At 39.2% G+C, this 14376-nt stretch overlaps 1 protein-coding gene across 1 annotated transcript in view; it reads left to right on the top strand.

The window, feature by feature from the left end:
* The first annotated feature begins 915 nt into the window (after positions 1-915).
* Positions 916-14376, top strand: part of fbxw4 (F-box and WD repeat domain containing 4) — a 34722-nt gene continuing 21261 nt past the window's right edge. Inside the window, exons 1-5 of the mRNA XM_065296643.2 lie at positions 916-1263; positions 1991-2086; positions 2488-2673; positions 2759-2891; positions 5426-5520. Of these exons, the coding sequence (XP_065152715.1) occupies positions 1079-1263; positions 1991-2086; positions 2488-2673; positions 2759-2891; positions 5426-5520 (695 nt within the window). The 5' untranslated portion in view covers positions 916-1078. The remainder of the gene's footprint in view (positions 1264-1990; positions 2087-2487; positions 2674-2758; positions 2892-5425; positions 5521-14376) is intronic.

Here is a 14376-nt window from a genome sequence, read left to right as displayed (position 1 = left end):
GTCGCATTACTGACAATCACATACCATAACCTGGGATCAAATGGCCCCATTGTGGAGCTAATATAAAAAACATGTTGTACAATGACAAGCAGTGAAAGCTTACATGAGACGGGGTCCTCTGTCAATTACAAGAGGCTCGCCATAGAAAGAGAAGAGGAGGAAGACGAAAAACATCAAGGCAATTGAATGTGCCATAGAGTGAGGGTGGACAAGTTGAGTGATTGGAGGACAGGCTGAGTGAAGAAAAGAAGAAAATTGCATTCCACAAGCAACTGAGCATGTCTTCAGAGAAATAAAAGTCCTGAGAAAACAAGCCTGAATTCTGTTTCTCGACTGTGAAATGAGCTTTTTATTGTCTTTAAGTTACAATTGACCTCATAATCTGATATAAAACAGTTTCAGTCAGGGCAAATCAGCCCAAATAAGGACAGTACTAAAACATTAACAATAAAATAAACACTAAATAAATAAACTAATACATGGTTTTCCCTGTTCTTGGAACATTCATAATAATGTCTAACTCTGTAAACAGCCTTTCTAATGAATATAAAAAATATGGTGAATTCAGGTAGATTAAAACACGTTTCTACCACACTCACCCTATGTGTTAAATGTAAATGTTTTTGTAAAATTTGGGTGAACTTTTTTTTAACAGATTCTAAAATTATAATATATGTTAGACATAGAAGGCAAACATCAACACAACAGAAATAACAAAAGATATTGGCAAAGCCTAATTACCGAAAATTTTGCAGAAGCAGCTCTGAAAAATCCAAGTATCGCGAGAGATGTTAGAAAGCAACGCTTTCATACCGCTCTCGCGGTACTTTGATGTCATACGCAGATCGACCTGCGCAGCGCCGTATAAGGTCGAACACAACAACCTACACAGCGCATGGATCACGTGACTTTCATTTGGCGATGGCTTCTTGCGCTTGTAGTGTCTGCACGCTTTGACAAAACATGGGATTCTGCATATTCCTGCGTAAAACCGACGAATGTCTTCCTTTTAAAACCCGTCATATTAGTCGAGGTAGACACAGCGTGACAAAGAAAAGAAAAGAGAGGAGGAGGCGCAATGTTTCTGTTTCATTTACCCGAGGATGTCCTCTTCCACGTCCTGTCGTATTTGGATCAAAGATCGCTCTGTCGTCTCTCTCAAGCATGCAGGAGAAGTTACCAGTTCATCTCCAGAGACGCTGTTTGGAGGAGAATAGCGAAAGATATTATTAATACTGGCCTGACACGACAGGGAATAGACGTGTAAGGATTTCAGGATAAACTGTTTGTGTGTGGCTAGCTTGCAAGTTTTGGCCTACGCGTAGTAAAAGAACTACGTAGGCTGCGTAGGGCAAAGCGCATTCAGAGAGGTGGTGACGTAATGATAAACAGCGTAGCCTACGATTCACCAAGTTACTTACGCTGACAGTCACGTGGGTCTTGTTTACATGCAGAACTTTTAAGGGAGAGGGACGTACTAGTAAAAGAAGAAAATAAACAGATTAGTGTCGCTGGGTATTAAATGTTTTAGCTATTTTTGGATTATGAGTTATAATTGACCACATTACTGTTTTATCCAAAAATGTTGACCTTTTAAACGCATCAACAATTAAATTGCATTAAAGTAACACGTGCATAACAAACACAAACTGAGAACCATGTATACTTGTAGCAACAAATGAATAAAAAATATAGAAAAATAAACTTTAAAAGAGGAACTTAAAACGAATTAACAAAAGAAAATGTTTCAATATTTTTATATTCATTTTTGACAGCTCGGTTTTTGCCTTCATTACGATGCTATTACGTCATCACATCTTTTTCTTACTCAAGATACATTTGGGTTGATGGCTTAGTAGTGTATTTGAACTGACTAATATGGCAATTATTACACTTCGTTTATGTGTGCATTCCCAAAATAGTATTTACTGTATGCTGGAAAGGACAGTTAACAGTCTATTCACTGTATATTTATCACTAATTGTTACAGGTGTCCTTCGATCTCTCTGAAGGAAAGAGTGCGGGTGTCGCAAAACTGGAGCCGTGGATTTTGTCGGAAAGAAATTCTTTTAAAATGGAAGATAAAGTGAGTTAAATGTTTGTTATCTTATATTTAAATCCTTACACCCTGGTCATAAACATTTTCAACGATCAGGTGTAAAATAACCTGAATTGTACACAAAATATCATTCACAAACTTGATGTGCAAGCCAGTAAAATAATAACATGGGTAAATCTGTCCATATTTCATATTTCAAAAGGAATTCCAAATGATATTGGAATATATCATACTTTCCAACCCCCTAATGCATATTTTTTTACATTTATCCTCTGACTCGGGGAGTGTCAATGACCTTGCCAATATGGCCAAGACATTATTGTGTCTTTTTTATTAGCCTTCTCGTCACCTTAAGCCCCAAGATACAGATTGAACTACAGAAAAACATGTGTAGGAGTAATTTCCATTCCTTGATTGTTCGCCCACAGCTTGTTGCCATGGATACAGCTGGACTGTGATGTGCTGTATCTGTCTCAGGCAGCAAACATCAGTGCGTATCATCTGAGACCCGAGGGAGGAAAGTTGCAGAATAATCGAGTGGCCTTTTTTTCAGGACACCAAGAAGATGTGTGCAGATTTATTCTAACAGACACACATCTTATCAGTGCAGGAGGGTAAATACATTTTATTCTTTTTACAGTTCTTTTTAGAGTTTTTATGTCTAATAACATCCATTTATCACTGCTTCATTTTTTTCAGTGATGGTAAAATAATCGTTCATGACAGAGGATGTGAATACTCTGTTGCGTATTGTGGTCACAAACAGGAGGTGAACTGCGTTGATTGTAAAGGGGGTGTGATAGTGAGTGGCTCAAGGGACAGGACTGCAAAGGTGAGATTGTGTACAGTATGTATTGGCAAACCTCCCAAACACTCCCTCTGTTTGCAAAACAAATAGATAATCCTTCCCCACACACTTCTCTGCATTTACATTTATACATTTGGCAGATGCTTATATCCAAGGCGAATTCCATTCAAGTTGTACATTTTCCTAAGTATGTTTGTTCCATGGGAATCGAACCCACAACCGTTGTCCTGCTAATGCAACACTATATTGGGAAATCAACCAAAATGGGCCTACTTAGACTTGTCTATAATGCTATGATATGCAGGGCTCCAGACTAACTTTTTTCACTAGGAGTGGCCCCCAATTTTAGGGGCGCAACCAAAAAATTTAGGGGCACACATCCTAAATCAACATGCTAACCAAATATTCACATTTCTACAAATTTCCACTGTATTACTAATAAATACTTTGATGATAGATGCAGAAAGTACAATGTGCTGTTTCAAATTCAGTGTCAACTCACAAAAAAAGGTCAAATTTACTGGTCGCACATGTCCAACTGGATGTAAAATTCAGTGGCACAGTCTCAAAAAAAAAGTCTGGAGCCCTGATATGGTAGTAGTGCTGCCTCACGATTAGTCGCGACTAATCGTTTGCAGAATAAACGTTTTTGTTTACTTAATATATGTGGGTGTACTGTGTATAATAATTATGTTTAAATACACACACATGTATATAATTAAGAAACATTTGCATGTGTATATAGTAAGGCTGTAACGATTAATCATGCAAATGCACGTTTTCTCAATCAATGAATTATGGTGAAATCCCGGCACATCCCAAAGCCAGGGGGCGGTCTCGTGCAGAAACTCCCTTTGTGCCACAGAAGAAGTAGCATTCCAGATGCTGCGTCCGAAACCGCCTACTTCATACTATATAGTACGCGAAAAGCAGTAGGCGAGGCGAGTAGTATGTCCGAATACATAGTATTTGAAAAACAGTATGTGAAAAGTACCCGGATGACCTACTACTTCCGGTTAGATTTTGCAGTGTGCATAGAATGGACACTTCACTATCCCATGATCCCCTGGGAGAGGAGTTATCCAACGAAGAAGAAGAGGCATGCGGCTGTTTTCATGCTGAAATGACATGAGGTGATGATGCCGTATGTCACGTGATGTAGCAACATGGCGGATGTAGTACGTCCGAATCTCATTCATACTACTAGGATTCATACTATACAGTACCTACTGTTTTAACGGAAGTAAGTAGGTACTTCATCTTATTCAGTACCTACTGTACAGTATGCGGGTTCGGTCGCAGCCAGAGTGTTGCTTTTTTAAATGCACGTTATAAACGACTTCAACTCATAATGATTTTAGATTGATAAGGAGTTCCTACTGACCAAATACTGCCATAGTATTCGCACAAGCTGTGCATGAAACACATAACCGCAGCCTTGCGATTCCGAAACGATTTCAGACAGGCATTTTTAATGGGACACACAATAAATCATTGCAGCCCTAGTATATAGATGTTTATATTTATATATAATCTATATTATATATAAATATTTATTATATAAATATTTTTTTTTCTTTAAATTATACATGTATCTGTGTATTTACATAAACATAATTATTATACAGAGTACACACACATATATTATGTAAACAAAAACTTTTATTCTGCAAGCGAATTGTTGCGACTAATCGTGAGGCAGCACTATATGGTAGCATTGTCGGTATCTAGCTTGCTTTATTCCAGTGGTACATTATGGCCTGGTTTCACAGACAAGGTTTAGCTTAAGCCAGGACTAGGTTTTAGTTAAATTAAAATGTTTAAGCATCTTTTACAAATATTCCTTCAAGAAAGACATGACTGGTGTATATCTTGAGACAAATTTAAAGCACTTGCATATTAAAAAATCAGTGCAAGTTATTTTCATTTGAGACCTTAAACATGGGTCTTAGTCTTGGACTAGCTTTAAGCCTTGTTTTTGAAATAAGGCTTATATTGTCCTCTTTTTTTCTCATTGTATGGGATTCAAGACATTACAAGACAAGATTATGATATAGACAAGCATAATGTATAGGGTTATTATGCAATAATAAAAAATATATCTATGACTGATCATACAGTTCACCCTCCGTGAAGTTATCACCACAAAATTTGGACCCTGTCCAATTCAATCACAGTAAATCAATGTAAATTGCATTTATATTCTAGGATGTCTTTATACAGCCATCAATGCAATTTCACCCCATACCCCTTTGTAAAGTGATCCTATGCTGCTACTTGACAGTTCTATTTGATGTGATGTCATAGTTCACAGTGATCCCATCATTTTAGCAATGCCGCACACTGTGTAAACCTCACTAACATGTTTCAGATTAATTTGCCAGTGGGGAAAAAACTATTTATTTTATTTCGATTATTAAAGAAAAACAACAACTATAGTCGTGAATCCATATTATGCCGTTTCTTCAGTGTAAATGAAAATTCTGATGTTTTGTCTTTATACTTCTAACTCTATACGTTCAAATGCTTTTATACAATATGCTTGTTTTTTATTTTAGATTTGGACACTGACTTCAGATCGACTTGGAGAGTGTTTACACACAATTCCCATGTATGACAGAGTGTGGTCTGTGGCCATTAGCCCATCTCTATGGTAAGTCTGTACCCATAACTCTCAATTTAAAAAAAGTACCTTCAAAAGTTTTTCTGACTGGTCTGTTTGGTTTGGTTAAGAGTCATACTAATACTTACAACACAGCAAGTATACAGTGGGTACGGAAAGTACAGACCCCAAAGACCTCTTTGTTTCATTGCAACCATTTGCTAAACTCAAAAAAGTTTATTTTATTTCTCATTAATGCACAATTCTGTCTCTGAGCTCCTTTGGCAGTTCCTTCAACCTCATGATTCTCATTTGCTTGCTCTGACATGCACTGTGAGCTGTAAGGTCTTATATAGACAGTAGAGATGCGCGGTTGGCGGTTACAGCCGCGGACTCCGCGGATAAACCGCGGATCGGGCGGATGACGTGACGAAAAATAATATTTTAATTAGATTCGGGCGGGTGGCGGATCGACTGCTTGTTAGCTGTGTCCTTCTAAGCATGCAACCTTAAAAGGTGAGCACTCTGTCTTTCAGGGTGGCAGCCTCAGAAGTTCTCAAAGAGAACTGAAATGAGACGGTCTAGCCTTCTGAGGACCCATAATTTGTGTCACCTGTTGCACGCGCCCCCAGTAGCCCCCACCGCGCCTGTCAGCAGAAAACAGCGGAGACATTTCTGACTTATTAAAATAAATATGTAATCAAAAATATTAATTTATTTTAGAAAATATGACACATTGATGTAGATTAAACTATTCAACAGTATATCAAATAACCTTATGTTGCAAATATACGCAACATAAACTGAATAATATTAACACAAAACATAACTTATAATACTAAAACAGTGACAAGAAAAAGTTTTCTAATACACTTTTATTTAATAAAGGTTTTAATTGTTTGGGATAGCCTCGGCATGTTAAGAATCCATTCGTTCTATCATTAACAGCGCAGAGAAATGAGGACGCATTTTGACATAGCTCTTATCAACGCCTCAAAAAATGAGAATTAAAAACAAAGGAAATAGAAGGTCAGAAAAGGTTTGCCTGGAATAAGTTTTACAAAGTGGTAAATCAGGATGACACCAGTGCAGACTATGTAATTTGTGCGTTTAATTTAGGCATTACTTATTTATTTATTTATTTTTGTCCCGTGTGCGCCGATCGGAGACTGAGTTCACTGCTTATATTCTAGAGCTTTCTAGTCTCGCGGCTGTCATCAGCAGCGTCTTGCATCGCCCAGTCAGCGGATGGCGGGCGGGTGCGGTTTTGAAAACTGGTCAGAAACGTTGGTGCGGATGGATGGCGGACGGATGATGAGTTTTGTGATGCGGTTGCGGATGAAATAATAGCCCATCCGCGCATCTCTAATAGACAGGTGTGTCCCTTTCCTAATCAGTTTAATTAATCAGTCCAATCAGTTTAATTAAACACTCCAATGAAGGAGTAGAACCATCTCAAGGAGGATCAGAAGAAATGGTCAGCATGTAAGTTAAAAATAAGTGTCACAGCAAAGGGTGCTTAGTGTACATTAATGAGAAATAAAATGAACTTTTATTTATTTTAGCAAATGGCTGCAATAAACTAAAAGTGAAAATTATACCCACATACCCACTGTATATCACATTTTAGCCATGATGCTCTCTGTGTCTTACTCGTTACATTGTCTCACTTCATACTTGCTGGTTTTCTCAATTCTTCTGTCCATATGAATCACCAGCAGACCTGAACACCAACCTTCGCTTTCATCGAAGAGAACTTGAGATCTTTCAAATAATTAATGTATCAGTGGGTTTGAAAGAAAGGGATGGGGGTGAGGGCATGATTACGGCTTGTGAGGTGAAGTGGTCACAGACAGGGCAACCCAAAGCAGGTGGCCAGCCCCTTTTTTAATACATACTCTTCAATTTATTGCCATGCCATTGCTTTGAAGTCAATTAGTTCACACCTCTAAAATGCAGATGGGGAAGAATGTGATCCCAGCCCCTTAAAGACTTAGAAAGAAGAATTGTGCCCCCTCATGGTTCAGAACAAGCCCCTTTTTCGAGCCATTAAATTACTTAAAAAATTCATCAACACTGTTTTTCTTGTGTCTTCAATCTTACCAAGACTGTATGTTATAAAGTTGCTAGAGGCATTTTATGTTAATGCAGTAGTTAAATGAAAGCTGTCTAACCTCCTGTAATACCAAAACCTAATCACTTAATCTCCATAGAAGACAATATGTTAATGCTTTATTATTCCAAACAATGAAAGTAAATGGGAACAGACTCCTTTTTTGCTCTACAGAAAGTTATGCAACACAAGAGAATTCAGATTTTCATTTATTTATAGGTGAGCTATCCCCAAACAGTTTCAGTCTACAACCGTTTAGCTGTTTCTCCCTTCAATACATCTGGGAAAATTTCCTGATGTGATGAGTTGTTTAAACAAGTGTAGGATGGATTAAGGGGAAACGTGCAGCCAGGATATTATAGCCGAACGGGGTTGTCTTTGCGGCTGCTGTCTTTGATTGCTGGGCCATGTATACTCCCACACACTTAATGTCACACGGATACATGAAGCTGTAACGTTAGCACAGAGTCTCCACCTGCTCCTGATCTGTCAAACGCACCTTTGTAGCGCCGTCGAACGAATGGAAACACTGTGCGCCTGGAGACGCTAAAGGACACCGGCTGGCTCGGCCTTGTTCTAATCGCCGTCTCATCTTCTGTCACGACATGGCTCGCTCGTAGCGGAAGAAAGCCGCTGCTACCCGAGCAAATGCAATGGTTCAACGCAGTTTTAGTCACTCAGCCGAGTTATTAATCCCTTCTGCCCCGTCTCCTCGGCCAAGAATTTAGATTTCAAAATAAGAGACGATTATCCACGTCATTAATTCTCCAATTTGATGGCTGAAATAGCAGGCCTCCGAAACAGACTGCTGCACCCAGATAATGGACCACACTTCTTTACACTTATCGGCGATGGGAGAAGTTAATGAAATTGCTTTGAAATAGAGGCGTCAACTAACCTATAAACGGACTTTTAAAACGTATCGTTCTCTGGTTTGGTAGCCGCACGAAAGCGAATTAAAGCACAAAAAAGCCATTGAAAGAAAATTTCCACTTCGTCGATCAATGTGTTTTTGAATTAACTTAGTTAAGTGAGTAACTTTTTGGGATTACTTTGTTTTTACTACTTTTGTTTAAAAGTAGTTTACCTGTTGAAAAGTAGTTTGGTGGTTTCAGAGGATTAGGCTTTCCACCAATCAGAAAGAGCAACAGTTGCCTAATTGCAAGTTTTGGAACAGTCTTTGTAATTTGTTCCGGGCTGCAACTGTAGACGGAGAGGTTTGGAAGTGGTGATTTCTAAATAGTGATGGCGCTGTGTGTTTTAATAAACCTGAAGGCAGAGATGGGAACCCCTTGTGTTGCAAATGTAATTGTTCCAGCGTCACGCTTGAGATATCTAAAGGCCAAGGAGTAAGAGAAGAGACGCTGCAGTGAGCAAGAGAAGGGGTGAGGGACAAAGAACAGAGAGGAAGATGTTGAGAGAGTATGCATATGGTCGCCTCTGACACTCAGGTGTTAGGGGTTGTATTGTTTCAAGCCAAAGCAAAATCACACTTGTGTATAAAACAAAAGAACTGTGTAAGAAAATATAGCCTTTTTTTTTCCCGCCACCATTTGCCCATTTTCTAAACTGTATATGCTTCTGAAACTTATTTGTTTCTTAAAGTCATCCTTCAAGTCAAACCTATGTGACTTTTTGAAGGCCATTATAATCTATGGCAACCTACGCTTTCAAGGATTACAAAAAAGACAGAAGATCACCATAAAAGTGTTATAACAGTAGTATCCTCTACATTTCAAAACTTTAGCACACACAAAGCTATCATAGGGTGTTTAAAGAAGCGAAGATGTAGTATGAACCATTATTATGAAACCTTTATGGTGCCTGTCCATCTTTTGTATATTCCAGTCATTGTATTCGAATGAAAAACAGCATTCATCCTTCTTTTGTGTTCTATGAACCGAAAACGTTCCAGTTTTTCGTGAAGAAAGTCATAAGGTTTGGAATATCATTAATGTAATGACACAAATGTAATTAGCCCTCCTTCCCTTCTTTGCTGTCAGTTTTTCCAATGAGCGTTATCTCATGGTCGGTTACTAGGATAATCTGACTACAGATAAATGCCAAGGTTAACCGTGGTTTGTGTCTTTTAGTAGTCAACGTCATGATCCGAACATCGTGTCTGTCTGGTGGTCCTTGTCATTTTTCCAGGATTGCTTTTTGGCCGTTGATTTTTGGAGATATTGGGTATTTCATACTGTTCATTCTTTTTATATTAGGTCATCTCAGAGCTGTTTCAGAAGTTATATCAGCACTTAATGCATGTGAGCAGTGGGCAAGACTAGTCCTGTGCAGACCTGAAGAACGTCATTTTGACTACACGACTTTCACAGCTGATGTTGCAATGTAAATGCTAACTCTGAACTTCCCTAAATGGTGTCATATGGCTAGCGGTCCCAGGTCCCGTAACTGTGAGACCGTTCCGAAAAAAAGACCCCTCTCCCATTGCGAAGGTAATGGGCACTCTGGCTCCCCGCATTGTTCTCATTTCTCTCCAGTGGGCTGCTCTTCTCTTCTGAATTCCATTTACAATCCCATATCAAAGAGACAGCGCCCATGCTGGAGAAAAAACATCATTCAAAGCAACCCAAATGATTCCTGATTCTTGATCTGTAACCAGTGAGCTTGACTGGTCCCCCCTCCCCATCTCAGTCTTGTCTTTGTCTGCCAGTCAGACTTCAGACTCTCACCCCAAATGTTGATTCATCTGCTCCTGTCTAAGGGAAAGGCTTGATTGCTACTAATGGCCTCTGATTAGCATACATTTTATCTTGAAAACACTGTTTTAGAACCTAGAGGAACTTGTTTAGTTGGTAATGCGGTCCTCAGAGGAGAAAGCAACACTTATAAGTCTTTCAGCTTCTCTAATTGGAGGTAAAATGGGTTGACAGTTTACATAGCAATTAACCTACATACTCTATTCTATAATAACATGCTTTGCTAGGAGGTCTACCCACTGTGGTAGAGCAATAGACAAGAGCTACCTAAGATCTGTGCAATATAACATTTTTGTTGAAAAATTCATGTTTGAAATAAAAAGTTTTGGTGTGATGTGATTTTAAGAAACACATCAAAATCAAAGTAAAAAAAGATGCAAGGCAGTACAAGATTTGAAAGGTAAATGATTACTTGTCGGATTAAAATTGGTTATACAAATCCCACTTTAAACAGATTAAAACTAATCCATCTCACCCAAGTAAGGCAGAGCACAAATGTCTTTGTCCCGTTGGGTTTCAGAGGTGTTGTCCTTTAATGCCCTGCTATGTCTGTCTGACCTATCTCATGTGAGAGTCCTTCTTTCCAGTAGATGTAGAATTAGTAGGGAGCACATCTTGTGATAAATAGTTTCCTGTAGTGTCAGACATGACAGATTCTTACAGACAAGATGAGACTTGTTGAGTCTAGAAGAATCCATCAAGAACAAGGTAACTCTAGACAGAGTTTGTGTGTGCCGGAGTACCTTGAATGTTTTTATCTTGCATATAGCAGACCACAGTGATGAACAGGTTTGTTTAGCTATTTGATGCTGATTTTTATAACATTTCGCTTTTAGACAAAATAGCAAGAAGCACAGAAGTTATTTTGAATCTGTTCTTTTTTAACAACTGTGACTGTTTATTACATAAAATCATCCTATATAATGCAAATAACAATCTGTAAAAATATCTTTAATATTGACTGAGTGAGGCCATATCAAAGATTGAAGTTAAGGCCACATTTACATGTCAACGATGTAGTAAAAAATGAAGAAAAAAGTTGTTCTTTTGGGTTAAAAAAAAATTTGACTTACTGTAAAAATGGTCTGCATTTCCACCGATCCTCGAAGATGACTAAAAACTCTGTATTATGCATGCCAGGCCTGTAGTTGGCAATGCTGTTTTGTGGGAAGGGGCGGTTCACATTTTGTGTCTAAAATCGAGCGGAAAACGCGACCGTCGGTTGGTTCTTGTCACAATACCTGCGGTGCGCTTGCGGCGTTCTGAAAAGTTGAAATGTTTTTAACTCGATGCGGTGCGGACGCACCTGGAAAAAACGAGCGCACCGCGACCGCATTGCTTCCATTATAAGCGCGCCTACATTTGAAATAACGAACTTGAGCACGGAAAAGACGCAAACTGTGAATCGCCCCTAAGCCTGCACACATACGCGTTCTTCTTCAGAGTTCTCAAGATGGTTTTTACTACAAGTTACTCGGACTTTAAAATTTTGTAAACTGTTGGAGAGAAGCAGTTAAGAAAATCAGTATTTTGAGCAGTACAATTAGTTAGTTACTGCAGACTCGTTCATACCTATAGACTGAATTAAAGAGCAAATATCTCCTGATTCACGATTTTAGATTTCCTTTGGTATGTAACCCCGGATTTCCACCGACTGTGGAACGGCTGCGGACTCAATCGAGCCCTTTTCACACAGACATTCCGGAAAATACACGGGAAAGGCATCCTGGATTTTTCCGGGATCCTTAGATTTTTTGTTCATTCACACTGCCATGATTAGCCGGCATCTATGGTCCTGGAATGACACGTGACCTGTTGAACGCAGTAAGTGATGAGCTAACTTGCCTGATATCTGCTTCAGTCCGGTTTGCTGACATTTCTCGTCGTGAATGTTGTAAATCCCTCATTTTAAAGAGTTGAACCATTTCCTGATAACTGCTTCAATCTAGTTTGCAAAATTTCTCGTGTTGAATATTTGTATGCATGTTATCTCTCGTTTTAAGGAGCTGAACCATACGTTTTGTTGTGATGACGCGCGCCTCCTCACTACGACACCCCCATTACGGCATTGTTTCGGCTTCTTGTTCACACACAAGGTTTTCCGTGTATCTGACTAGGTCCTCTTTCCGGCAACGATCCCAGAAGATTTACGGGACGAGTTTGTGTTCACACGGACGCTTGTCTTGCAATTTTACGGGTATTTTCTGGGACCAAAGGTCTGTGTGAATGGGGTTTCGGTTTCCATTCAAGTCAGTGTGTGTATTTCCACTGACAGCTCCGTAGGGTGGAGCCATGACTATATCACGTGATCATACCTGAATTCGTGAGATCTCGTGTTGTGATCTGGGCTGGTCCAGCAAAACGTCATAATTTAATGTCATAATGGGCGGAGACAGAACTAGATATCAACAGATTGTAGGCAACAGTTTTTTCTTATCCCGACATTATCATAATTTCGCCTGCTTCGGACTCAGTCTGTAAGTTAACTCCTGTTAGCATTGCATTGTGAGTAAATCTTTTAAACATTGTAAGGAGCGTCACATTTCCAGCTGACATCAGAGGTATTCAGGCCAATCACAACGTACAGATTAGCTGGCCAATCAGGGACACAGAGCTTTTCAGATCGATAAGCTTTGTACAAAATCAGTGGGTTTCAGGAAGACAGAAATATCAGGAGCTACAAAAATGTATGGTATGTGGAAAATAATGTGTTTATTGAACCATAAACCATGGCAACACATTGTATTACACCAAATACACATAATAACGTGTTTTTTTAGCAAAGAAATGGGTGACCTTTAACATATATGCACGACATCACTGTTATCAAAGATTCGCTGATATGTAGTTTACACGGAGACAACAAAGCGTCATTTTCAAAAACGTGCACTTTGAAACCATAGACTGTAAAAAAAGATGGATGACGCCCGTTCGCTCTCTTCCATTGGTGAAAAGTGAAGCCGTCAGTGTCCTGATATGGCGCTGACATCTTGGGTCTTGAGCCTGTGCAGTAGCAATTTCGGGACCAGTCCTGCGCAGTAGTGAGCAGGAAGTAAAGCCGTGAAAGCAAGGCCCCGCCCTCGCTCTCTTAGAATGCGCATATCACACGATATCACGGCTGTCAATCATGATGTGACACCACTGTTTTTATATCATTAAGTAACTAACTAAACACAAACTTATTTTAAAAACAAACATTTGAATTTACATCAGCGTGATAAAGTGTAACTAATTTTTTTGGTTGGTCTCAAGTCCCATTGAATAACATGGGGAGGCGGGGTTTATGACCTATACTGGGACCAGTCACTGGGGGGCGATCAAGACGTTTTGGCTTCACTTTTCAGGGCTTGTGCGGCACGCTTGTTTGAAACCCGTCTTTAAAAGTTTGCATTTCAGGAACCCAAAATGCCATTGTCATGTACATTAACAGCCAAACTGTATTACAAATTTAAAATTTACAGTGGAAAATGTTGTTGTGTTAACATGTAAAGTGAAATCAAACTTTGATGCTACTAATCTTATAATTAGATTGAGACTTTAGTCTGGATTTTACAGGCAGGGTCATATTTGGTCTAGCTAATACCAAAAACACACCTGTGAACTTGAAAGAATTGCATTTGTTCAGTTTATTTTCTCATAGTTTAATTAGAGTTTCTGAGGAGGCCTTACTTGACTGATCAAACATGCTTGTCCTCATTGGCCAACGCAGGCATTTTTGTCTGTTCGTCGTCACACATGGTTATTTCTAAACCTGACTAATAAATGGAGAACAAAGTATTCTTTAGAAACACTTCAGTGATTTTATTTTAATAAAAGATCATCTAATCTCTCTCTTTCCTGTATGCCAGTATGGATAGATGCTCCCTATCTAGCTATCTATCTGCCTCATAGAGCACAGTGCACACACTACCTCAGTGGCTGCAATGAGTCCACAGCGACCAGGCAGGGGGTATGAAAGGAACAGGGCGCAAGCGTCTGAAAGAGAAGCAACCCCAAGGAGAAGTGAGAAAGGCTCCTTTTCGGGAAGGCCTGTTTTGTTTAGAGTTGGTCAAGCACAACTACAAAGATGTTGCAGGG

The sequence above is a fragment of the Paramisgurnus dabryanus genome, chromosome 20 (assembly GCF_030506205.2).
Source record: "Paramisgurnus dabryanus chromosome 20, PD_genome_1.1, whole genome shotgun sequence".
NCBI classification, from domain to species: Eukaryota; Metazoa; Chordata; class Actinopteri; order Cypriniformes; family Cobitidae; genus Paramisgurnus; species Paramisgurnus dabryanus.
This window is presented reverse-complemented; position numbering and strand designations above follow the sequence as displayed.